This window comes from Gracilinanus agilis, chromosome 2 (genome assembly GCF_016433145.1).
Source record: "Gracilinanus agilis isolate LMUSP501 chromosome 2, AgileGrace, whole genome shotgun sequence".
Taxonomy (NCBI): Eukaryota; Metazoa; Chordata; class Mammalia; order Didelphimorphia; family Didelphidae; genus Gracilinanus; species Gracilinanus agilis.
In genome coordinates, this window is record NC_058131.1 from 499,228,387 (window position 1) to 499,255,255 (window position 26,869).

A 26,869-nucleotide genomic window follows, 5' to 3' on the forward strand; every position below is an offset into this window, starting at 1 on the left:
TCTGTCTTCCATTTCTATTATTCCTCCTTCCCTTTTTACTCTCCTATTGTGTAAGACAGGTTTCTATAGCCAAGTGTGGATCTTTTTCCCACTTTGTGCCAATTCCAAAGAGAGTAAGGGTTCAGGAATTGTTTGTTACTCTCCCATCCTATCCACACTGTATTGATGTATGTGTCTCCTCATGTGAAATAATTCATCTCTACCAACTTTCCTTTTTTCCCAGTGTGTTCTTTCTTATCCTTCAATTTTGTTTTTTATCTGTTATCCCATCATATTCATCTTACTCCTTGTACTCTCTATGTATACTCCTTGCCCTAATAGCTGTAAAGTCCTTAAATATCTTCAGTACTTTGAATATTCTAAGTACTTTAAATTTTTTAAGTATCTCAAGTCTCATAGATATAATAAGTGTCTTATTACTGTGAAGATTAGAGACACATGAGGTTTGGAAAATGCCTTAAAGAATTCTGGGCTGCAAGATAGAAGCTTGTAGGGGCAGGGTTGCTTCCTTCCTGAGTCAAGGAGTGGGCGGGGGTAGAGGGAAGTGTGGAAGCATCTCCCTAAGTGGAACCATGAGGGCTGTCTAATTGTTGCCTGAGAAAAAAAACAGCCAGCTCACCTGGCAGCAGCCAGTAATTCAATTGCTTTACATTTAAGGGTCAAAAAGAAGAAAAGAAAAATTTAGGACTTACCCTTCCTCGCAGCAGAGGCCAACAGCTGTAGCTCATGGCTAATCTGTTTTAAACTGTTCTACCAACTTAGAGTAGAGTAAGAACTCTGAACTCCAGAATTTAGCTACTAAAGACCTGACTTAAGTATAGTAAAAAGTGAAGAAAATTGAAGAAGATTGAGGGTAATCAACACAACCTTTGTGATCTGCCAATTAAATGTAAGAATTTAAGATTCATATTTTATGCTAATATGAAAGTTCTAAAGTAATATTGTGGTCACCAATTTTTAAAAATTAACATAAGTCATGAGCCTGTTAGCAGCTCTTAAAATTTAGTTTAATAGAGATATAGTAAAAGAGAGAAATGTAGGAAGGAAGGAGTATGTGTTGCCTAGCTAGATACACTATAATTTCTGTCTCGTTTTACATATGAGAATCAATCCAAGAGTCCTTTTCTCTAATTTTGATAGCTGTTGGAGTGGTTAACGGTACTTAAAACAAACCTTCCCAGGCAATCTGAGTTGCTCCATTGTGCTGGAATTCCTTTATGTACACCTTGTCTCCTGAGTTTAGGTCATGAAGTAAGAAGTCTATAAGTCCTGCTTGTATTGTAGCTCTGAATTCATGGAGTTTTCGCACTTTGGTCTGCAAGTCCTGTATATAGGAAGCAATAGAAGTGTCCCCCCCTAGTAATGATGTGTATGCAGGAGAAAAAGGCTTAGCTTGTAAAGGGGGATGTCCAAAAAGCATCTCAAATGGTGAGATGTGTATATCTCCCCTGGGCCTGCTTAGAAGATAAAATAGAGCTGGGGGGAGAACTTCAGGCCATTTTAAATGAGTCTCAGTGCACAATTTGCCAATCATAGTTTTAAGATCATTGTAAAGAGAGGATAAACTCTCTCCTCAGTCTATATTTAGCTAAACAAATCAAGAACATAAAGTACCCCTACTTGACACTAAGTAAGAGAGTTCAAAGTCACTTGCTAGAGTGGGTGACAACTCCAAAGGCCCCTGCCACGCCCCTGGGCCACAGTGCTAGGCAAACTGAAAGACTGTGATTGGTTCCCATAAAGTGAGAAGGAACAGGAAGTGACATGGAAAAAGGACTATAAAAAGTCCTGAACTTCCTGAAAAGGAACTTCTCCTTTGGAGTTCATCTTTGGACATTCTGCGTCAGTGAGCTGGACTGAAGAAGGAGACTCTTTCCCTGGATCCTGCGATGCCTTGCTGGGTGAGTAGCTGGACTTCTTTTCCTAGCTTCTAGAGAGATTGGTTCCAGAGAGGACTTCCTTTCCTGGAGGAGGCTGCAATGGTGGAACCCTTGCTGAGGACACCACCCAGCACCAGGATTCCTGGCTTAAGAGAGTACCACGACTACACATGGAGATAGGGACTTGAGATCCCTTGCCGGGTGGTGAGCTGGACTTCTTTGGACAGAAATTATAGGGCTTCTATCTAGGCAATACTTTCTACTTCCTTCCTACATTTCTCCCTTTTACTATATCTTTATTCAACTAAATTGCGAAAAGCAGCTAACAGACTCGTGACTTTAAGAGTTAATTTTTTAAAAATGGCGACCACAATATTACTTTAGAATTCTCATATTTAGCATAAAAATTTAAATTTAATTTCTTACATTACCTTACCATGTAGTAGTCAGTTTCACCCAAAAAATTACATTGAGTATATTAAGTATATTAAGTAATCACCTAGGTAGATATGTAATGAACTTTATCACCTTCCTATCTAGTATTGTAATCAGTCTGATAATCCCACTGATTCTTTTGAATACCACAAGAACCTTAGATATTTCTTTTAACATAGATATCTTAAGTATCCTAATTACCATTTTCCCTTGTAGGAAGGTAATGAGTACCACCCAACTGAGTCTGTCTTCTTTTTTGTTAACCTGTTTATATTTCTTTTAAGTGTCAGATTTTTCCCATCAAACTTTCTTTTCAGCTCTCTAGTCTTGTTATAAGGAATGCCTGGAAATCCTATATTTCATTACATATAAATTTCTACTCCTGGAGTATTATGCTCAGTTTGGTTGGATAGGTGATTTTTGATTGTAGTCCTAAATTCTTTGTTTTCCAAAATATCATATTCCATGTCTTCAGGTCCTTTAGTGTAGAAAATACTAGGTCCCATGTAATCCTAATTATGGCTCCTTCATATCTGAATTGTTTTTTGTTTGTTTTTTCTAGCAGTTTATAGGATTTTCTCCTTGGTCTGGGAGTTCTGGAAATTGGCTATAATAGTCCTGTGAATTTTTAATTTGGGATCACTTTTAGGGGGTGATTAGTAGATTCTTTCAATTACTATTTTCCCTTCTTGTTTGAGAATATCAGGGTATTTCAACCATTTGTCGGTTATCTCTCCTGGATACTTTTTCTAGTTCAGTAGTTTTACCAGTGAAAAATTTCAGGTTTTCTTCTATTTTTTCATTCGTTTGAATTTCTTTTATTGTTTCCTGATGTCTTAAGGAGTCAGTAGCTTCCATTTGTTCAGTTCTAATTTTTAGAGAACCATTTTCTTCTTTTGATTTTGTACTTCTTTTTTTGGGAAGTTATTTTCTTGTTTAAAGTTTTGCACTACTCTTTTTAAGAAGTTGTTTACTTCAATGAATTTTGTTCTAAACCACTGAATTTTTCTACTAATTTTCTTTTCTAAACTTTTTTCCAAAGCTTACTCTTTCTTTAAACATAACTTCCATCTTAAAATCAATATTATGCATTGGTTCCAAGGAAGAAGAGCAGTAAGTGATAGGTAATGGCAGTTAAGTGACTTGGCCAGGGTCACAAAATTAAGAAGAGTCTAAGGTCAGATTTGAATGCTGGGGCCTCTACTTGGCTCTCAATGCACTGAGTCACTTAGCTACCCTATTACTATTTGTTTTTTTTACTCTCTTTTAGAGCTCTTTCAGGAGTTCATTTTGACCCTGACATCTTTTCATATTTTCCTTTGAGGTGTCATAAATTTTGCATTTTTGTACATCTGTCTTCTAAGCTTGCATTTTGGTCATTTCTGTTGCTGTAAGTATTCTAGAGTCAGGCTTTTTCTTCGTATTTTACTCATTTTGTGGGGTTTTCACAACTTTTGCCAAAATGTTGAAGCTCAACTCTATTCCTGGGGTGTAAGAAAACTGTCTTGAGTTTCTATTGAGGTCATTTTGAGGCCTGGGATGAGCTAGGCTGCTTCTAGGGTCCCAAAATGAGTATTCTGCAGACATTGTTTGAGCCAGATTCCACTGGGTTGCACCTTCTCTTTTCATGGCTAGATCTTGGTAGCCTCAGTTCCTCCCAGTGTTGTCCATGCTGTGTCGTGCTGGACTCATCAGTACCTAAACAGTGCTGAGCCGCTATTTCATTGTCCATGGAGTTAATTTATTATAGCATGAAACAAATGCTAAGACACCAAGGTGATCAGGAGATTAAAGTTAAAAGCAACATATTATACAAATGTTTTAGTGTTGCCACAGCTTCAATTTCAGTGAGCTCATAATTTTCCTTGTTTGTCAATAGTACAGAAATAAAGCATTTCAAGGCACTACAAACCTTTATATACTTATTTTCAGGTCCTCTTTCATTCCAAATCTAAAAAACAAAACAAAATTTTAAAAAAGGTTGAAATATAAATTTCAAATGTAAAACAAGAGCCATAATAAATGGAAACCTTTACCCATGTTTCAAATTATGTGACTGTCACTTTTCTTACTTTCAGTCCTTAGAGAATTCATATATTTATAAGACATTAGGGTACCTTTAAAGAAAAAAACCTTTATTTTAAAAGGATTAAATATGCTACACAATTTACTAGAAATCCAGGGGGAAAAAATCAAAAGATAATATTCAAAACAACAGGTTATAAAAATTAATCCTCTGCTTACATTCTTAAGGGCAGGTCAGATATTAGTCAGCAAACTGTATTTGAACCTGTTAAATGGGCATCCATAAAATATATTACTAAGCCAAATAGACAAAGCAAATGCTTAATGGCCATGTGAAGGAAAACAGCAAGGAATACCAATGAAATCCATTAGGATTAGACAATCACAGAATTTCAGAGGCACGCTCACAAAAAAACCCATTTTCCCTCTTTTACAGATGAGGGCACCAAGCCAAAGAGATTAAGTAATTTGCCCTAACTCTCATAGTTACTTAGTGACAAGACTGAGACTAGAAAACAGCTCTCCAGTTCCCAGTGCCTGATGGATATACAGAAGAAGAGGAGACTGGATGCCGGTTCCAAAGAAGTAAAGGCCATTTACATTACCAAAAGAAAAAAATTAGACAAATGGCAAGGAAGACCAGTTATACGATGGAATGTAGTAGTATCTAAATATAAAAGTTAACTAAAGGTGCAGAGTGAAAAGAAACAAATGAAAGAGAACTTCAAATATATTACTAACCCCAATATAATCGATGTCCAATTTATGGTGTTTTTTAGCACCCAATATCCAAGACACAACATATAAAGCAGTCATTGTCACATTTTCAAAGGGATTGCTTTTACCTGGACCTAGCCAACCAGGAAATGACCATGGCAACCCTAAGAAAGAGATAATCAAAGCATAAAAGGCTGAGTTACTAGAACAAGTCAATCAACATTAAAATAATGCTTAGTTTTTTACAAACACACACACATCTGATGAATTTCACAGACAGAATATGTATCCATTTTCTTTCCCAAAAATACTAAAAGTATTTTTTTAAGTGGAAAACAAAATGTTTTTTGATATTCAATATCTTCTCAACTGTCAATTGCCTCTCCACTTCGGCTGGAGGCTAGAGGGTGGAACATTAAACTCCTCCTGAAGTCTTCCTTCATAGCTGGCTCAGAACTATCCAGATAACCCCATTTTTCTTCAATTCCTCTATATAAGCTACCTCTTGGAGCTTACTTTTGTGTATTGTTTTCCCTATTAGATAGTAAACTCCTTGATGGCAGAGTGTCTACCTATTATATAGAAAGCGCTTAATAAATGTTTATTGAATTTAGAAAATGTGCCTACTGCTTCAGGGGATAGAAGAGAATATTTTTTTTTAATTTAGTCAAATCAATCTGATTCTAAACCTCAAGTTGAATATTAGTAATAAATTGGTATAAATTCATCAAGAGATCATTTATATATATGTATATATATATACACACACACACACATATGTGTGTGTCTGTGTATAGTATCTATATAAATTATTTTATAGTATATTTTATATATTATATCATATCTACTTATTATATTAATATAATATGCTTAATATATCATGTGTTATTACATATATGTAATTGCATATTGTTATATATTTTAGAGTATTATATAATATGTTGTTATATAATAATCTATATATACTTATTACATTATCAAGCACTGTATATTTACTATACAATAGTATATATTTTATATTATTATATAATATAGTATACATACTTTATTATATAATATAACACATGTATAATATATATGTGCTACCAATTATTATGTTACCATTTTGAAGATAGAATTAACTCATCCTTTGTCTATTTTTAGCTAATCAAATCAAGAACTTAAAGTACCCCTACTTAGTAGCGAGCTAATCATTAAATAAGAGAACTCATAAGTCACTTACTAGTTCACACCCCCAAAAGCCACAAGCATTGCCCCTCCTTGGGCAGTGCTAGGCAAATTAGGAGACTGCAATTGGTTCCTGTAAAGAGGGGGAGAGGCAGGAAGTGACATAAAAAAAGGATATAAAAGAAGAGATGAACGTGGTCTGGCCCTCTTTCCTTCCTTGGTTTTTGGAGAGACTGGTTCCTTGGCTCTCTTGGCTTTCTTGGTTTTGGAGAGGCTGGTTCCTTGCAGACTCTTCCCTTGGATTCTGCATCAGTGAGTAGAGCTGAAGACACCACCAGGACTTCTAGCTGAAGATTACCAGGAAATCCACGTGGAGATTGGGACTTGGTGAAGTCCCCGATGGGGGCTGAGCCAAACTTCACCAGAGCAGCACTTAGGGTTGGTAGGCTAAACCAGGCTTTGTCTCCTTCCCACTTTCACTGTCTCTACCTTGTTGTAAATAAAAGCTACTAATAGTCATTTTGACTTAGGGGCTAATATTCCATAAATGTAGAGAGCCATAAATAAACAGTTTAATCTCTAAATCCTATCAGATCCAGCTATAGCTGATGATTATAACTAATTGATGACTCCTTTCATTACTAAAAGTTTTCCTGTGTAATAAATCATTTTAATTTAAAGAAAAAGGGGAAACATGTGGGAAGCCAATAAGAGAAACAGTCTCAAATAGATAAAAATCTGAGACTCCTCTTTTGACTCCTTTTCTGATCTACACCTTTCCTTATTGAAAAGCTTTAAGTTCCTAGCAAACCAACAGTTAAGAGGTTAACAATTTCTCTCCAAGACTAAAGACAGAAATTAAGCAAAAGGCTGCCTGGACTCTGAATCTGTTTCTAGACACCTCAAGGTCAATAATGGACAAAATTTAGATAAAACCTCCTCCAATGGGGGCTATTTGTCCCTGAGAAAGTATTCCCAGACTTAACTTTTGATAACAGACTAGCCAAAATTCAGCCTTGGCCTTGTTCTATTCTGAAGTCAAATGAGATTTTTTGTGTTTTGATATGACATAATTTGTAACTTCTGCACATCTGTGAAGTTTCGGGGCGGGGGGTGGTTCTTTTGTGTGAAATGAGTCTTGAAATATATATAATAAACTCTATGCTCCTAGAGCTAGAGCTGGAAGCATGAGATAAAAGATCTTCAGTGTCCCTTGCTTCCTTATCAACTAAGCTGTCTTTATCAGATTATCAGAGATGATAAATAGATCTAGAGACATAAACAGTGACCACAATATTATTTTTTAACTCTCATTTTGAGTCAAAACCTAAATTTAATTGCTAGACCATATGTAATAATATAGTAATAATTTAGTGATCTCTCAGGGAGTTTATACCATTATATTTTACTTTAGATTATATACATACACACACATATTGGGGGCAGGGTAACATATAAGTAAACGGCATAGATTTGGAATAAGGGGATCTGAGTCTGAATTCCAGCCCAATCTTAGTCCCTGTGTGACTAAAGAAATCAATTAACCTTTCTAATCACTATTCTCCAAATTTTTAAAATGAGAGGTTGGCATAACTGTCTTCTAAGATGCCTTCTAGATCTCAATCAATAATCAGGTATTTATGATGTGAAAATAGAAATAAGAGAACTGATTTAGTAAGGATGTCAACTCTGAAGTTAATTAGCTAGTTAGTCACCCTGAGACAATACATTTTCTGATAATGTTACAGTTGTTCACAACACTCTTTGAAGACCTTTTCTACAACTACTCTAAGTTTAGAAAATGTACTCTTAAAAAAGCCATGTGACTTTACAATCATACCTTGTTCTAGAATAAAAAATTGATATTAATCTTCAGCCTTTTAGATTTTTGATTTAAGTAATTAGCCAAGTCATCTGAATCTCCAGTGAATGATTGAGTTGTTACTAAAACTGATTCTAATAATTTGGTTTATTTCCCAAATCTAACTCATGTTCAAAGAATAAAGTGTAATACCATTATAAAGTAATGAGAGCTTGACTCATCTGGATAATAGGCAAGCCCTGAAGGAGAATAAAAAATTAAATTTCTTACCAACAAGTTTAATATTGGGATTCCTCTTCTTAGCTTCCTTCATTAACCACCATTCATAGCCCCGGAAATAGTTCTCCTCGTCACTATAGTGCATATGAGAGGGCTCAGTGCCATCTAAACAGAAAAGAGGGGAAAAAAGGTAAAGAAATTTTTAGTTTACATCTCTTCAAACTATGCTAAATTCACCTAAAAACACACTTCTAAGAAATAGTATTCCAGGTTTAACTCTGAAACTAAAAAATAATTTCACAGGAAGATTTCTTAAATGATTGGTCAAAGTTTAATATTTAATATATTTCTTATAATTAAATAATGTGCACACAGAAAGAAGTATTTAGAGCCTGCTTAGAACTTTTAATCCTTAGAACTTTTCATGGTTGTGTGAAGATGACCAAGTAGGGTGTAAGACTTCCTTGCTCTCCAAACTCCACCACAAACAATCAGAAAAAACTCTACAGAATCAGTGCTAAAAGCTGCAAAACCAGATAAGAGTCAGGAGGGAAGCTAAGCAGCCAAGGACAAATAGGGAGGAAGCTCTCTCTGATTTCTCTAGCCTCAGTCTCACCAGGCAGGGCAAACAACACCACAGAATCAACAAGTGCCAAGCCCTAGGGCAGTGATGAGAAACCTTTTAGAGATGGGAGTGCTGCCTCCACCTCATTCCAGACCAAGTGCCATGCCATGCCCGCCCACCCCACCTACCCTCCCATCCCCCTTACTTGCCCCAGACAGGGGAGGAAGGAAGAACTACTATTGGGAGTCTGGGCAAAAACTAGATCTACACCAATATATAATACCATTTACAAAAATAAAACCAAAATTGATGTATGATCTGGACATAAAAGGAGATACAAATAAATTGGAGGAGCAAGGAACATACCTATCAGATTTATGAGTAAATAAAAGATAGAAAGCAATGTGACATGTAAAACAGATAATTTTGAGTGCATTATATTAAAAAGGGTTTGTACAAATAAAACAAATGTTGCCAAAATTAGAAGGAAAGCAGAAAATTGGGGGATATCTAAATATATATCTAAAATATATCTAAAATATATCTAAAATATATGGAGAAATCTGTCAAATTCATAGGAATAAAAGCCATCCTCAAATAGACAATTGGACAAAAGATAAGAACTGACAATTTTCAGATAAAAAAAATCAAAGCCATATAGAGGTATATAAAAAAATGCTCTAAATCAGTATTGATCAGAGAAGTGCAAGGCCAAAATAATTCTGAGATTATCATTTCACATCCATAAGATTGGCTAAAAAGATAAAAGGGAAAAATGACAAATATTGGAGGGGACATAGAAAAGTGGGGGCATTAATATAATGTTAGTGGAATTGTGAATTGATCCAACCATTCTGGAGAGCAATTTGAAATTATACCATAAGAGTTATAAAACTGTCAATATCCTTAGAACTAGCATCTGTTTCCCAAGGAGATAGGGGGAAAAAAAGAAAAGAATCTGTATGTTCTAAAATATTTCTAGAAGCTCTCTTTGAGTTGGCAAAGAATTGGAAATTAAGAGTATGGCCATCAACTGGGGAATGGCTAAAGCAAATTGTGGCATGTGGTTATGATGAAATACTACTGCACCACAGGAAATGATAAGCAGGCTAATTTTTATAAAAAAAACTTGTAAAGAACTACACAGGATAATGAAGAACGAAATGAGTAGAAACAAGAGAGTATTATATATGGATAAAGATTTCATAGTTAAAGAATAACTTGTGAATGACACCTTCAGAGAATGAGCTGAAAAATGGAACAAAAAAGACACAATCTATATATACATGTCTATCTCCCCAATGACACCTTTTATGATGTAAGGATGGGAGGAAGTGGCTGAGATACTTGCAAATAAATTCTGTTAATAAAAGGAAACAATACATATATGTAATGAGTTTTGCCTTCTCAATGTGTGAGACAGGAAAGGGTAGGAAGAAGAGTTTGGAACTGAAAAGAAATAAAATTAAATTTTAAAAAATAAAAAAAATTTTGCTCATGAAGTTTGCTATGCCTTGAATATCCTCTACTCTTTTCTGTGCCCACTGAATCCCAACACAGTCTTTTATAATATTGATAGTATATGATCCAAAACAATCCCAAAAGACTAATGGTAAAAAATGTCATTTGCTTCCAAAGAAAAAATTGAGTATTTGAATCAAGACGATTAACATTACCAATGTTCCACTGCATTTTTATTTTGTTAAATACTTATATTTTAATCTGGCTTCTGAAGCACTAGAGAACATTGCAGATATTGCACTGGCCCATAGGAGACATGTTAGACCCTGCTAATGTTATCCATACAGAGAGATTAAGGAATAAAGGAACAGAATGAGGTACGGGGAGTGGGGAAGGATTTGTGGATGTGTATGCTGTAAAAATAATAAGGCAAGCTGTAAAAATAAATAGTAAAAACTATGCCAATAAAGATTCAAAACTGTTCAGATACTTTTGATAGATGTAATCAAAAGTATCTTCAGTGATAAAATGACGTGAAGCTCATAGATGAACTTCCCTTCAATGTCAGGCACAAGGATGCTAAAGAGACTCTTGTTATAAAAAATAAAATATTTATTGAGCTATATAAGGAAAAAAGGATTTCTAATTCTAAGGGACTCTAACTCCACTCAAATAAAACTCCCTGGTTCCACAAGGAACCACTTCTCCTTTGTTTCACAGGCTACACTGATCCTTATAATTCTTAACTTCGCCTTGAAGTTATAAAAATAACAAAGGCTAGCTGGTTGAGTCTCAACAAGAATCAAATTAGGATGCTGAGCCTTAACAGACTCAGAATCCAAACCAAAGACCAGAATTTTCTTTGGTCTTTTCAGAGTTAAATCAATCTGTAAACAGCAATAGATAGTAAATAGTTTTTCCCAAGTTGGAAAAGGAAAACACTAAGCTCCTTCAGGTCTTTCCCTCAGATAGAGAAAGAGAAGCAAAGATGTTACCTCCTCTAGCCCTGAGAGAGAAAAAGTCCCATTGTGTGACTCTCTGACAACTTCCAGAGACCAACTGCCAACTGCCACACCCAGAGAGAAAGTAACTGTCACAGAAAAACTGCCTACAACTGTCAACATTTGAAATTAACACTCTCAACTCTGCTTCAAACTCCAATTCTTTCTCAAGCCAGCTTCTTCACTTCTTATCTCTAAACTAATAAGACAATACTTATTTTCTAATATCATCCTTATATTGCACATATGAGTATGTACATGTAGGAAAGGTATGACTGGGTATGGGTGTGAGTCCAGCCATATGCAATACATATTAGTTACAAGGAATTTGGTTTTTTTTTCTTTTTTTATGAGTATGGGATGTGAATGTAAATGGAAAAAATTTCTGTTCCCTATTTTCAAGAAATAGGGAATATTAAGGTGTGAAATGTGCACATATATGCACTTTCATGAGGTTATTGTTTTATTTAACTCTTTTATTTTGTTCTAAGAGACCTCTCAAAAATTGGAAATAATCTGTAAATGTGAAATAAAAACATTAATAAACTTAAAAATTATATCAAAAATAACAATAATAATACTTAACATTTACATAACACCAACTATGTACCAGGTACTATGCTAAGCACTTTAGAATTTTAATCTTGTTTTACCCTCAAAACAACCCTGGAATGTAGATGCTATTATCCCATTTTACAAATGAGGAAACTAAAGCAAACAAAGACCAAGTGATTGCCCAGGGTCTCCCAGCTAGTGTTCTCCCACCCAAATGCTACTTCCCTCAAGAAATTTTCCCTCATTTCCCAAATTATTAGGGATCTCCTTCCTCAGGACTCATAGAAGCTTTTGAACTTCTTTCATACACCCTAGATAATGACAATATACAATCATGTTATCCCCTGATTGAACTTTCAGACGTTCCAATGGGGTATGGAGCATGTCCTCTCTAAATTTTGTAATTCATCAAGGATAATATCATATTCATTAGGCTCTTTATAACAATCTACTGAACTGAATTCATACTATCAGAACATGATATTATGGCCACGAAAAAGGCAAAAATCACAAACTAATGGCATATAATCATTACAGAGTAGGTACTACTCAATTAAAGAATGTGAAATCTCTAAAGTGTTACTCCTAATCTTCCGAACTCCAACTGGGGAAGAGGCCTAATTTCATTTTAGTTGTCTTCATATGAATTTTGATTTCCCTTACTTTTGAATACAATTTTCAGCCAGTGGTCTAGCATGGGCCATAGTTCAGAGTTCCTGCAAGTCTTACAGGTTATGATTATTTAAGACTAAGATAAGAAAAGAAAAAATATACTACAAGGTAGTAAGCACCTGTGATTCAAACATGTTCACAGCCACCCTTCAAAGACTTCATATCAGGGGCAGCTGGGTAGCTCAGTGGATTGAGAGACAGGCCTAGAGACGGGGGGGTCCTAGGTTCAAATCTGATCTCAGACTCTTGCCAGCTGTGTGACCCTGGGCAAGTCACTTGACCCCCATTGCCTACCCTTACCACTCTTCTGCTTTGGAACCAATACACAGTATTGATTCCAAGACAAAAAGTAAGGGTTTTAAAATAAAAAAAGACTATATCACACAGCTTTCCATATTTACTCCCATTCTACAAACCTGCCTTTCTTAACAGAAAAGGAAGTAATAAATATTGGAATAGGCTTATGTATAAAGTATACTATTTATTTCCTTTTGATATATAAATTTAGTGAGTACCAGAGACTCCAGGGATTATTTGCTGCCATATTTCTTTTGTCTTTTGGCCACACAGTTAACATATACAACATGAATTGCCTTTAGTTTAGCAAAGACAACTATTACAACCTAAATGATCATATTATGGTTGCTGTGGGACAGAACTGTGTAAGCTTTGAATTTCTTGACATATGCAAAGAAATTCCTTTTATAACAGCTAAAAATGTTTTCTTTTCTCTTTCCTCATTTTAAGAATATAATTTTAAATTTCCATTATGTATAACAGATGCCTTTCATCCACTTGTCTTTCCTACTGTGAGGAAATGGGTTCCTGCATCTTGACTGGGCCAACTACTCTGGCTATCATTATCCTGGATGCCAAGCTAAAGAAACTTTTGGTATCCTCATATCCAGAGATGGCGAACCTATGGCATGGGTGCCAAAGATGGCACACAGAGCATTCTCTGTGGGTACAAGGCCATGCCCCCACCTTCAGAATTAATTCCTAGAAAGACAGAGGGACTTGAGCAGAGCTGCTCCCCTCCCCTTCTCTGCTGAGCCTGATGACATTTTTTCACATCCTCAAGAAGCCCAATGGGAACCCATAGAAGATAAGGTGGGCAACTCACAGGTGGCAGAGCTAGAGGGGAGCAGAGTGCTCAGGCCACTACCCTTCCCCTCTCTACACTCACTGAGGTCATTCCTCACATCACCCACCCCTCTGCCAGCAGCCCAATGAAATTGCTTTCTCCTTCCCCTGTGTGGGGTAAGGACGGAGGAGGGGGCACACCCAGCACTCAGAATGAAAGAAGGGCATGGCAATCAGTGGGAGAGGGAAGGACAGCATTCAATTGGAGGGTGGGGGGGGGGGTTTGTGGAGGGGGGCCTGGCACTCCATCACTAAAAGGTTCACCATTACTGGCCTAATCGGTCTCTGCCAGGAGAGGAGTTCAGGAAGAGGGGTTGTTTGTATTACCAGACTCAGTGATAATATACAGTACAAAGAATGAGGCTCAGATCCTAGCTCTACCTTGCACAGACAACTTTATGTCTCTGGGCCTCAGTTCTAAATATTTAAATATGGAAAATGTGGGGATTAGACTAGGTGACTTCTAACATTCCTTCTTATTCTCAATATAGATGAAGATGATGCAGGTCATCACTGGCTCTATTTATAGTTCATCCTTTGGCTAGAAGATATACATATAACCTCCTTTTGATGTCTTTTGGGAGTTACAATTCAATTAGTTTTTTGGTGCTTTATTATTATTTATTATTATATATTTTCAATATATATCATAAAAATATTTTCAAATACAAAAACAAAATTATATACATTAAAAAATTACAGGTCTCCCACCAATGGCCTACTTAAGAAGTATTCTTCCTATAAAACTGAAATTTTTCTGCAACAAAAATGAATATCTTTTCCATAGAGCTTAATATATTGGGATCCAGACTATAAAAATGTCCCCTACATGAAGCCTGAGGTTCTAAAATTATTAAATTAGTACTATCTGCCATATACACTTAAACAAAACGACCATACTATAGCATATAGCATTTCAAATATTGATAATTCCTTTACAGCCATTAATTTTTTCCAAAGGGCTAAGTCACTTATTTTTAAACAGAAATGTGCTTTTAAGTGACTTCCCTTTATTTCTTGGCAATTTTCTTTTATACCTGTCCCTTTTTTTTTCAATTTCTCAGTGAAATTCCAAACTTCACATTTTCATCTATCATCTTTATAAAATGGTTCTTTTCCATTATATATTCACTTCAGCTAACCTAAGATTAATTTGTGGCTTTTAGACAGAAATCAGCTTAAAATAAAATGAGGATTATAACAATTTCCCAACCAAGACACAAAGTAGGGATGTTATGTTCCAACGGGAGGCATTTTAAAGTTAAACATATAGATCACTGTAAAAAAAAAGCCCATTTTCCCAAAATTCCTACCTGCTGTTAGTCCATCACCACCTACTTCCACTTTCAGAATTTGCAAAGAAGCACCAAAGTTTGGCTAGGAAAAAGAATTAACAAGATTAATAATATCCTTAATTGAATCATGCATGCTCAAAGTACTTTAAGAGAAGTTACTATCCAGGTTTTATAGGTAAAACAAACAAGACAAAATGTAAAGCAATAACCATTTTTATGACAGTCAGTTAAAGTTTGCATTTGCAATTGTTTGGGAAATTTGTCTCTGATATGTATTGCCAAACCCATTAAACTCATTGTTAAAACAGTTGTTGTATCCCTAAGTATTCTCATTGTAGTTGTTAATGGACTGCCTTGGTTTCCCCTGTAACTCTGGAGAATTTTTCTCTGAATCTACTATCCTTCATCATATGGCCAAGTCTGTTACACAGAAAGCATCTTGGTGGATTTTGTCTATACTGCCTACGGTTGAAATTGTTTCTAGGTGGTCTATATGTACTCAGTGCAGCCACAGCCTTATCTTGCTGAACTTTATTTCCTTTTCATTTTAATTTCAGCTCTTTTATTTATCTGGTTAGATTGTCAATAACATCATTCTTCTCATCTGCTTATCTGTCTTTTTCATCCTGGTATATATAGCCCCATGCTAAAACAATTTGGACAGCTGCTTCTGAAAAAGTTCCTAATAAGTGGGCAAGCATTTTTCACAAATTGACGGCGTATGTGACAATGTTGTCCTCAGTCAATAAATCAATTCCTATCCATTTTTCTCCACATTCAATTACACGGTCCAGAAAACTTGCTGGGGTCTCTCCCACCTCCTGCCTAAGACATTCAAACTTTGACCAAGTCCCCGGGTGCTTAGAATTCCATCTCCTTGTCTCAATTATGGCTTCCCTGGCCCTAAAGAGTTCCCTGTACAATAAAACCAAGTTGGGCTCCCAATCTGGGTCCAACTCCGGCCAGTTGGGGAGTCTGGGGTTCTTTTCCCATTTTGTTAATACCTTGTCCATTACAATTTCAAAATCCAGATACAAGTGGTCAAAGATCTTAACTATCCTTTTAAATTCTTTTACTACTCCTATAGGTTCTTCCTCAAATTTAGGAATTCTTTTTTATTGCATCTAGGTCTGCATGTGTAAATCTTTGGTAGGCTTTGACATGCCAGATACCCATATCTGGTGAGATCATGGGTACCTCTCTTAGAGGGAACATTTGTACAGGATTATTTTGTAGAGCTTCTGTTTCTATTTGGAGTTTAGTTGGTGCATTAGGTTTTTCTGCATCCTCTACCTTTGTTGCCTCTCCTTTGACAATTCCTTGCACTATTACTTTTGCCTTAGCTAATTTCTGATATTGTGCCTCCATCCAGTCTAGCTTAGTTTTCAGATGTTGTAATTCTATCTTCATTTCATTCTTTTCAGTATTAGTCTTATTAATTCTGTTCCATCTCTTAAAAATTGCTACCAGAGCTTTTGTCTTCATGTAAAGGCAGGCCAGGATCAGAATCAATAGTAGTATATATGATATTACTTGTTGTACTGTCATAGACATTACTGGCTTTAGTATTTCATAACCATCTGAATTGTGTATGAATTCTGGCATAGTTATGAGGAAAAAATTAGTTAGGCCACACAAACTGCAACATCTTGCTCTTATTTGAGCAAGATTTATAACAGTAGAAAGCCTGTGTTTTAATGTAGCTTGTTAAGTTAACAGTAGCTCTAGCATGCACAAACCTATTACCTCTAATCCATTTTTTCCCTTTATATGCCCTTACACTAAATTTTTAATTGACTTATGAAATTCTTGTGCATCTACAAAAAGTTCACTGGATAATCCTTCCTTCCTCCTTTGTCAGAACTACTTTTCTTTGTTTCTTTTTCATTTCAGTATTTGAGAGCTTTTAATTCCTTCTAGATTGACTCCCCTTAGAGAATTTTAAGCCCAAAGATCCTACCATTCTTTTTTTTTTTTAAACTTTTTGAAGTTAGCACTCTCATTGCAGACATTGACTAGTTTTTTTCTCCTCTTGTCATAAATTCTCAAATGGAATAGTATCTTCTCCATAGGGTTCCCTTCAGCAACCTTTCAACTCAAGCAAGTTGATAAGATTCACCACTGTTACAAAATAGCACCCTCTGCTGCCTTTCTCACTGGAATTGTAGCTATTTGAGTGCCAGTGAGTAATGGACCCCTGCTGTGAAGCAGCATTCTAACAGACCATGTACTGACAGTTGATCTTTAAAACTAAAATTTTGTGAGTTTCTTGTCCAAAAAACATGCCAAAAATGTAATAATGATACTAATAAAGGTGTTTAATAAGAAGGATATTGTTGTGTAGACTTTCTCAGATGTTCTCCTCCTTGAAGGAAAGGCCAAGAGTGAACTTCCCTCCACTGAGCACAGTGCACAAACTGCCTTGGAGGCTTCTATATATAAAAAAATCTATTTATATTATATAGCTGAATATAAGGATTAACAACAGGATGCCTTAACTCTAAAGGAACTAGATTCTCCACCCACTTTCCTTTCACCTCATGGTGAAATATTTCTTCATCTTCGGAATTCATCCAAGCTACTCTTCCAAACTCCTAAGTTTTGCCAAAAATGCTGACAAGTCTAACTAAATCCGTATATATCAGTAAAATTATCTACATTAAGGTTGTCTCCAAGTACACAAAAACAGTGAGCTAAAATGTCTCAGATGCTCACTGGGAATAATGTGGCCCTGAAGTGAGCCTCAGAGTCCAAACAAGCAGGTCTTCTGGTCTTTCTCCTTTCACACAAAAGTTTTCACAGCAGCAGGCCTTCTGGTCTTCTTCCTGATGTTTCCCACAGTGAAGAAAAGTGAAAAACCTACAAGATATTTCCAGAGTTTCTCTTTCTTTCCTGTCATAAGCAGGGCTATATTCAGAGAGAGAAAGAGCAGTGCTGGCTAATTCCACAGAAGACAGGGATTAACTGACTCAGAACTCTTTCTGCCCTTCCCCCTTTCAATTCCAAAACATGCCCAGAATTCTTTCTGCCTCAGCCACTCTGCAGCCTCTGAGACAAAATTTCTTAACTTATCAAAACCTTATCAATATATTTCTAATTTCATCCTTATACATGCATGCTCAAAGTACTTTAAGAAAAGTTACTATCTAGGTTTTATAGGTAAAAAAAAAAACAAGACAAAATTTAAAGCAATTATCATTTTTATGACAGTCATTTAAATTGGCTAAAAAAAAAACTCACTTTTAAAATTCAAGGTCTCCAAACAACTCAACATAATCATAAAATGTCTCTTTTAATAAATATTACCTTAAATAAATAATCCAATATTTCAGAACGCTGACGCTCAGGGTAATTGACTAGAAGTCGGGAGGCTGCCTAAAAAAAGAGATTTCAAAAAAAACCACTATTATTGAATAAATTTTAAAACAACTATAGCCACCTAATCAGATACCCAACTTACCCATATTAGAAAGAGACCATGGATTTGATTTAATGAAACATTCATTGCCTACATTAGAATATGGAAGAGCCAAGAGGAGACATGGAGAGATGCCTTTAAAAAAAAAAAGCCAAATTAACACTTTATTTCACTTATTTATTATCAGTGAGGAAGTTAGTGTTATAAAAAATGAAAGTTTCTGAGAGATTGTTGGTCTGATACTATTTTCTTAAATCTTTTTAAGAAATTATAAACATTATCAGAGGGCAAACATCAGGATGAGCCATTATAGTTTCAACTACAAAAGAAAGAAGCAATGTGCCTGGAAAGTCTCACCTACACCAGCAAACATCATCAGCACTGAGATATAATCAACCATGAACTTCATACCATGTCAAAAATGCCTTATGCTAGGGGGCAGCTGGGTAGCTCAGTGGAGTGAGAGTCAGGCCTAGAGACAGGAGGTCCTAGGTTCAAACCTGGCCTCAGCCACTTCCCAGCTGTGTGACCCTGGGAAAGGCACTTGACCCCCATTGCCCACCCTTACCAATCTTCCACCTATGAGACAATACACTGAAGTACAAGGGTTAAAAAAAAAATGCCTTATGCTGTTTGCCTGCAAAAAGCAGTTAGGATCTATATTTGTGTATTAATGAGTCCTGTAAAATGCCTTGGGGAAGGTCTCTTTCTCATCTGTAATACATATAATCAAAACACCCTGCTTACTTTAAAGCTGTCATAAAAAAAATGAGATAATATGAAAATTCTCCTTTAAAGTATAAAGATTATACTAATAAAAGGCAAGGCCAAAAAATTTATTTTTTAAACTATTCAAGAGGACAATTACATCTGATAGTCCCATTTTATGTCTTCTCATTGTAATTTTTAATACCTGAGTTTAAAGAACTATGTTCCTAGTTTGTGAATTAATCATTATTTCAGCTTTAGAACTTAAGGCTATCAGAGTAAAGAACTAATCAGTACCTTTAAAATGCATGGTTATGGTTTGCGTGATAATACATATATAACCCAGATTGAATTGCTTACCACCTCCAGGAGGGGAGAAGAAAGAAGGGAGAGAGACAATTTGGATCCTATGACTTCAGAAAACTTATGTGGAAATTTGTTATTAAAATTAAAAGATAAATAGATGAAATGTAAGGCATGAAATGTACGGTAGCTAGGTCACAGTCCATATGTTGCCCAATGCCTTTACAAGTGGCTTTATTATAATGATTAAAAGTCAGAAATATGGTGAGGTCAAAAAACAGAAGGGGAGAATTGGGTTGTAAAAACTGCAAAGGTCAAAGAAAAACAGTTGAATAAGAGTAGATCCTAAGTCTCAAGTTTTTATGATCTTTAATTCAGGGCCAAGATTTCACAGCATGCTACCAGACAGCCACCCAATGGGCTAACATTTCACTATTGAAAATTTCATTGACTCAGTGACCCACTGTCCCCAACTCTGCTTGCAGTTTGGGGACAGGTTCCATTCAGTAAGGCAACACTGAGTCTACAAGTTTTTGTATTACATAGTCATTGTCACATACCTGCCCCTAACTAGAAATCATTCTGTACTATTCCCACCTTGGAAAGAAACTTAGATGCAAGGGCCCAAACTCTTTTGCAGACATTGACTTATGTAAATTGTCTTTTATCTCATTACAAAAGTTATCCATCTAAGCTGGTCCCATTCTGAAAGCCATTTGCTGATCTCCAGTGATCAACTTAGTCAATGTGTAGATTAACCAAGACATACTTATAATAAATTCCTTTTATTTCCCTCTGTCCTGATTTTTGCTTCATTAATCAAAGTAGAAGCTCAAACACAGACTTTTGCTTTTAATTGTCTCATCTTGTCCAAGTAGTATCTGATATTCTGCAACTACATTGACTAGTGGTCATCAAGCCTTTGAAGAGCTCTAGCACGCATAAACCTATTACCTCTAATCCCTTTATATGCCCTTACATTAAATTTTTAATTGACTTATGAAATTCTTGTGCATCTACAAAAAGTTCACTGGATAACCCTTCCTTCCTCCTTTGTCAGAACTACTTTTCTTTGTTTCTTTTTCATTTCAGTATTTGAGAACTTTTAATTCCTTCTAGATTGACTCCTCTTAGAGAATTTTAGGCCCAAAGATCCTACCATTCTTTTTTTTTAACTTTTTGAAGTTAGCACTCTCATTGCAGACACAGACTAGTTTTTCTCTCCTCTTGTCATAAATTCTAAAACGGAATAGTATCTTCTCCATAGGGTTCCCTTCAGCAACCTTTCAACTCAAGCAAGTTGATAAGATTCACCTCTAGAATAAAAATCCCCTCACCCTTGGTTCCCCTGCCTATTAAATGATGCTTATTTCATTAAGGTGAGTCAAAAAAAGATTAGTTGCTCCATTTGGAAAGAGAAATCTAGCAAGTCCTGGAGAGTAGAAGTCTTCCATTATTCAAATGTTATGCCTGGGGTGTAGGCTTATGATTTGTTTAACAAAAGATCTTTCTATCCAGCTACTTTATACTATATTTCAATGATAATAGTTCTTGCTTCTGCAATGTTTACTCTAAATATTCTCCCCCAATTCTTCTCCACTCTAGCTCCCAATTTCCTCACATAAGTATAAGTTCTTAAAATACAATGCTATTCACACACATGACTCATGATCAAAGAATAGAAACAAAAATTCTCAAAAGGAAGAATTGACAACTATTAACAATCACATGAATAAATGCTATAAATCACTAATAACAAAAGACATGCAAATGGAAACAACTCTAAGGTTACATACACCTCAAGTCAAGCAAATTGGCAAAGATGATCACAAAAAAGGAAACAATCATTTTTAGAGTGGTTTTGAGAAAACAAAACACTAATACCTGAGTTGCGAGGTTACGAATTAGTACAAACATTTTAAAAAGTAATTTGCAATTACACAAATAAAATTATTAAAATAAAATAGTCAGGAACTTTGACCCAGAGGTTCTACAGTAGTAAGCCTATTCCCCAAGGAAATAACTGATTGGTTTGAAAAAAAAAGGCTCCATAAACAAAACTTTCATAGTATGTGATGTAGAAGAAAATAATGTATTATTCTCAAAATATATTATAAGAATAATAGTAGTAAATTACTCCAGTGGAAGTTAGTAAAGCTCATTCCCCATACCCTCCCCCCCATCCTTCTCCCTTCAAGAGGAGCTTAAGCCACCCCATCCATCTTCCAGGAGGACAGGACTTCTCCACCCCTTTGAAATACAAAAACCTCTTAATGTCCTTTGGTTAACCTTACTCCATTCATTCAAATGGAAAACCTTTGCCTCCAACCACGGTAAAAACATTATAATCTCTTCACTGTATCAGGATTCTCCTATAAATTTGTCTTAGGTCTGTGAAGGGTTAAATTTTGGGGGTAGGAGTTTGAACAGGTCAGAAGAGCAGCTTCTTAAACACAAAACACCTAGTTTGTGATTAGGAAAGTACAGAGAAGAAATAGAAAGAAGAAAAGTGAGAGTAATCTTTTAATAGCTAATAACTATAACTAAGATCCCAGTCCTATCTAAAATTTTCTAAAAAACCCCTAAATCTGCCTTCAAGGGCAGGGTCTTCTGCCAGACCAGGCCAGGCCTACTTTCCTATTCTGTCTATCTGATAATTTACCACTATCTACGTATCTACCCAAGATAATCAATAATCAATAAGGCTCTTAAGACCTCAACTCCATTTCTCAGTCTCCAATTGTCAGTTAGAAAACTGTCCTTCTCAGAAAGAGCAAGCCACACACTCCTCTTCCCAGGGGACCCAGAGACAAAAGCCCTCTCCAACTGCCAGCTGTAATTGACTAACTCCACTCAACCACACCCTTCTGTCACCAACTGACAGTTTGCACAGCACTGGGGCTCTTATTCAGAAATCTTTCTGCTCCCTTGCCTCTTAAATAGAAAAAGGGAGAAATTAAGAAAAACTCTCTTAACAGGTCAATGACTGGAGACACTGCCCCATATTTCTCTATAAATCTTTGTTGGGGGGTGGGGAGTTGTCTTAGGTCAAAGACTTGAGATAAGTGTCCCACATTTCTCTCTCTCTCTCTCTCTCTCTCTCAATAAAGCATCGCATTTTAAGTGATGGTTCTCCTGTCTTATTTTGAAAAGTAGCTAAAGAGGGTACATCTTGTTACCTCAAGATCCCCTTAAAATTCCACTTCACACAATAGCTATACTTTTTGGTGTTACAAAAACAAAAACATAAAAACAAAGAAAAGATGCCCATCAGCCAAAGAAAGACTGACAAATAGCAGTACATGAATGTAATAGAATATTATTGTGCTATAACAAAAAAAATTAAAAACTAATAAGGAAATTGAAACTTAAATGAACTAAGGCAGAAGGAAATAAGTTGAGAAAATAAAACTATATAAACAATGACTGACTACAAAGACATAAATGGAACTAACAACCACAAAAAATGGAAAGTGAATTTGCAAAAATTGCAAAACTCAAGCATCCAAAAAAGAGAGATGAGAAGTTAAGCAAACATTTTCAGGTTTTTTTCAATGAATTGCCTGGCTTTGCTGATTTTCCTACTCTTTTTCATTTAAAAAATATTCTTTGTTATATGTGAAAGCTCTCTGAAGTAGAAGGAAAAATAAAGGGGAAAATTTGAACAATTTTAAAGACAAAAACATATCAATAAAAATTTACTTTGAAAAAAAGCATGTAAAAGACTTCCCAAAGCACTAAAAATAAGAAATACAAACCAAAATAGCTCAGGGGTTTCAACAAATACCAAGTACATTAACAAAGACAAGAAAAGATCAGAATGGTCAATAGAAGGGGTGGGAGATCATGAAAAGATATACATACTAATTCACTCTTGATGGAGGTGTAGGGTGGGCCAATCATTTTGGAAATCAATATGGAATTATTCAAAGAAAGTGATTAAAGTGAACATGCTTTGCCTAAGACTGAGCTTGATTCAGAGCAGTATTCTTGTAATTAAGGTTCAATACTGGAACAAAATAAAACATTCAGGTCATTTGAGAGTTAATTTAAAAAAAAAATGTTCATTTAGCCAAAGCAATATTAGACTATTCAACAAAGAGGGATATAGGGAACCTTGATTTGACTGAGCTAAGTAAAGTTTCCTTGTCTGAATTACTCATCACAATCTCCAATCATATATAACCTAGAGATCCACATAGCTACTGTGTATTATGGCAACTAATAAATGATGTCAAAAACCTGAATCTTTAGTCCCCTGAGCCAACCAAGACATGTGGACAGCCTCAACACATTTTAAGGAACTAACCTGTATAGAGGAAGAGTGAGGATAGTGCTCATACCATACCCTTCGAACTAGAGATTCCACTGATGGGAGACAAGGAGGTGAATGAAAGAAATAAAGGACACAAATACACCATAATATTTCTAATAGCACTTAAGACAGAAAGCAAAGAACTAGAAACAAAGCAGACACCTCTCTATTGCAGAAGAGCTAAAGGAATTGTAGCTCATAAATATGGTGGATATTACTTCATGCAAAGAAACAATGAATATGAAAAAATAACGAAAAGCATGAAAAAGTAAATGTATGAATACAAAATGGAAATGAAGGCTATACAGTCAATTCAGAGGAATTCTCTCCCTACCCCACCCTCAAAGATTTAGATAAGAGACAAGACCATTACAGATCAGGAAATACAGTTAAAAACCACAGTGTGTCATCTTTTCACTTCAGATCAGCCAAGGGAGACAAAGAAAAAAGGGAATAATGTGTGAGCTATTGGGGACATGGTGTCAGGATCGAGGAGGGAACATATGGTGCTGAATATTCCCTGCCAAGGGGCTAAATGAAGACTCCTCTGATCACCACAGCAAGCTCAGAGATTCTAGATCCAATATAGAGGGCCTGAGATCTTGTACAGGGCACAAAAACAGTGTCAAATAGCAGCTCTGTAACACAAATACCATGCTTGGGATTCGAGGAGGATTAAATTAAGTCCACAGATTCAATTAGGATTAGAGAGGGGACCTGTCCCAAAGAGTAGAAGACTACTTCAGGGTAGAGGCCAAGGGCAAGGACAGAGGTATTAAATTATGTCTTGAGCAAGAAGCAAATACAGAAGGGAACAACTAGGTGGTTCTGAAATAGAAATAAAAATGGAAATGGAAGTGGAAATAGAAATAGAAATGGAAATAATAGAAATAGAAATAGAACAATCTCTTGATTCTAGTCTCAAGCTTATAGAAGAATACACAACAGCTATTAAGTGTAATTTAATGGACTAATGATAGCTAGGGAAATAGCTATTACTAAAAAATTGTCACATTATAGCATATTATTAAATAATATTGAGAAATGAGAGAATAGCATCTTTTCAGAGGTGAAAATGGGTTGGTTTTTTAAAATGTTTTATCTAGAATTGGGGTAGGAAACCCAGACTAATGGGAAGTCTTCAGTCCTGTCACTATGAACTAGCAGAGCTATCCAGATCCCAATAGCAAGCCTATAGGTGTGCTACTCAGGCCCGGACTCTCCTAAAGATCCTTGAAGAACACAATACCCAGTGCCATGAAAAAGCAGCAGCATGACTGACGAAGACAAAAACAGTACACAAAATAACTCACATATTTCCACCAGAAGTGGACCTAACACAAAGTCCAAGGTCAAGTAGAAGGGCTAGAAGAAATAAGCAAATTTAAAAAGAATCTCACCAAAAAGAATGATATGGTGACAGAAATAGTCCAAACACAAACCCAGAAGAAGAAAATGACTACAAAACATCTATAAGCAAAGTCTCGAAGAAAACCCAGCTTTTGAATACATTCAACTAGAATTCCAGATAGAAATGAAGCAAGAATTTTTTTTTTAAGTTAAAATTATATTGTAATGCTAGCAGGTTTGGAAAAGAATAAAAGTGTTGGAAGAAAGAAATGGAAAAGAGAGTCATCAAAGAAATTTAAAGAGAATATCTTATTCAAAAAAGATATTTCCTCGAAAATTAAAATTACCCAAACAGAAATGAGTAATTCCATAAGACAAGAAATATTAAAACATTAAGACTGAAAAATAGCAGAAAATGTAAGATATCTCATATCAAAAAACAAATGAATCAGAAAACAAATTAAGGAGAGACAATTTAAGAATCTCTAAGCTATGTCAAAGCTATGACTGTAAATTACACAACTAACCAGATCTCTTAGACACAGAGAGCAAAGTAAAAATGTAAAGATCCCACTAAGAAGTTGCTAGGTGGCACAGCTAATAGAGTACCAGGAGGATATCTGGATATAGAGGAGTGGATAGAGTCAGGAGAACTTGGGTTCTAATATTGCCTGGGACACTTTCTAGCTGTGTGGCCCTGAGGAAGTAACTTAATCCAAATTCCCTAGCCCTTTTCATTCTTCTGTCTGGTAAATGATACAAAGAGAGAAGGCAAGGATTAAAAAAAATTTTTTTTATCCAATTTACACTAATAACGTTGACAATATAAATGAAATGCATGAATATTTACAAAAATATCAAATGCTCAGATTCACAAAACAAGAAACAAAAGAAAAACTTAAAACCACTCATCCATAAATGAATTCATGAAGAAAAAAAAAGCCACAAGACCAAATAAAATTTACAAGCATATGAAACATGTAAAATAAAACTGATTCCATTATTACATGAGTTGTATTTAAAAAATAGGAAAAGGAAAGGTAAGGGCCTCCAAATTCCTTTAGTGATACAAAGATCATCCTACTACTTGAGAGTCAAAACAGAGAAATAAAGTCATAGACCAGTATCCATAACAAATACTGGGACAAAAATTATAAATTAATGACAAAAACTATTGGAAACAGCTCAGAGTAGCTGAGTAGAAATTACGTATGTTTTTAATATCTCACATTGTATAGCAAAATAAACTCCAAATTAGTACATGAATTAAATATGAAGGGTGGCATCATGAACAATTTTAAAAGAATAGAGTAAGTTACTTGTCAGATCTGTTATAATAATAATAGCTAACATGTATATAGCATCTACAGAAAATATAAATATATAAACGTAATGTAAATATATTAATACAGGCAAAAAAGAAGGACACTACCAGGCCTTAAGAAGCTTGCATTCCAATCGGGAAAGACAATACATCAATGAAACTGAAAAGGAATAGAGGATGGTACTCAATTAAGGGCATGGTGGCAAAGTCCAAAAAATAAACTGACTAATGTGGACTCTCCCCAAAATGGAGATGTTGGGAGGAAGTCACCAATGGAAAATGGGAATCAAGGGAAAAAACCAGAAAGGAAAAGCATGGTATAAAAAAGCCCAGTGAATCATGGCTGTTCTGAGTCCTTTAAAATGAAGCTTCTATGGGGCAGCTGGGTAGCTCAGTGGATTGAGAGTCAGGCCTAGAGATGGGAGGACCTAGGTTCAAATCCGGCCTCAGACACTTCCCAGCTGTGTGACTCTGGGCAAGTCACTTGACCCCCC

General features: G+C 35.6%; 1 protein-coding gene across 1 annotated transcript in view; it reads right to left on the reverse strand.

Annotated features, from left to right (window-relative positions):
* The window catches only part of LOC123237825 (galactocerebrosidase-like), an 89,996-nt gene that overhangs the window by 57,398 nt on the left and 5,729 nt on the right, over positions 1 to 26,869 (reverse strand). The window contains exons 2-6 of the mRNA XM_044664987.1: positions 18,264 to 18,332; positions 14,976 to 15,039; positions 8,317 to 8,430; positions 5,082 to 5,221; positions 4,228 to 4,266 (exon numbers count right to left, since the gene is read on the reverse strand). Coding sequence (XP_044520922.1) covers positions 4,228 to 4,266; positions 5,082 to 5,221; positions 8,317 to 8,430; positions 14,976 to 15,039; positions 18,264 to 18,332 — 426 coding nt within the window. The remainder of the gene's footprint in view (positions 1 to 4,227; positions 4,267 to 5,081; positions 5,222 to 8,316; positions 8,431 to 14,975; positions 15,040 to 18,263; positions 18,333 to 26,869) is intronic.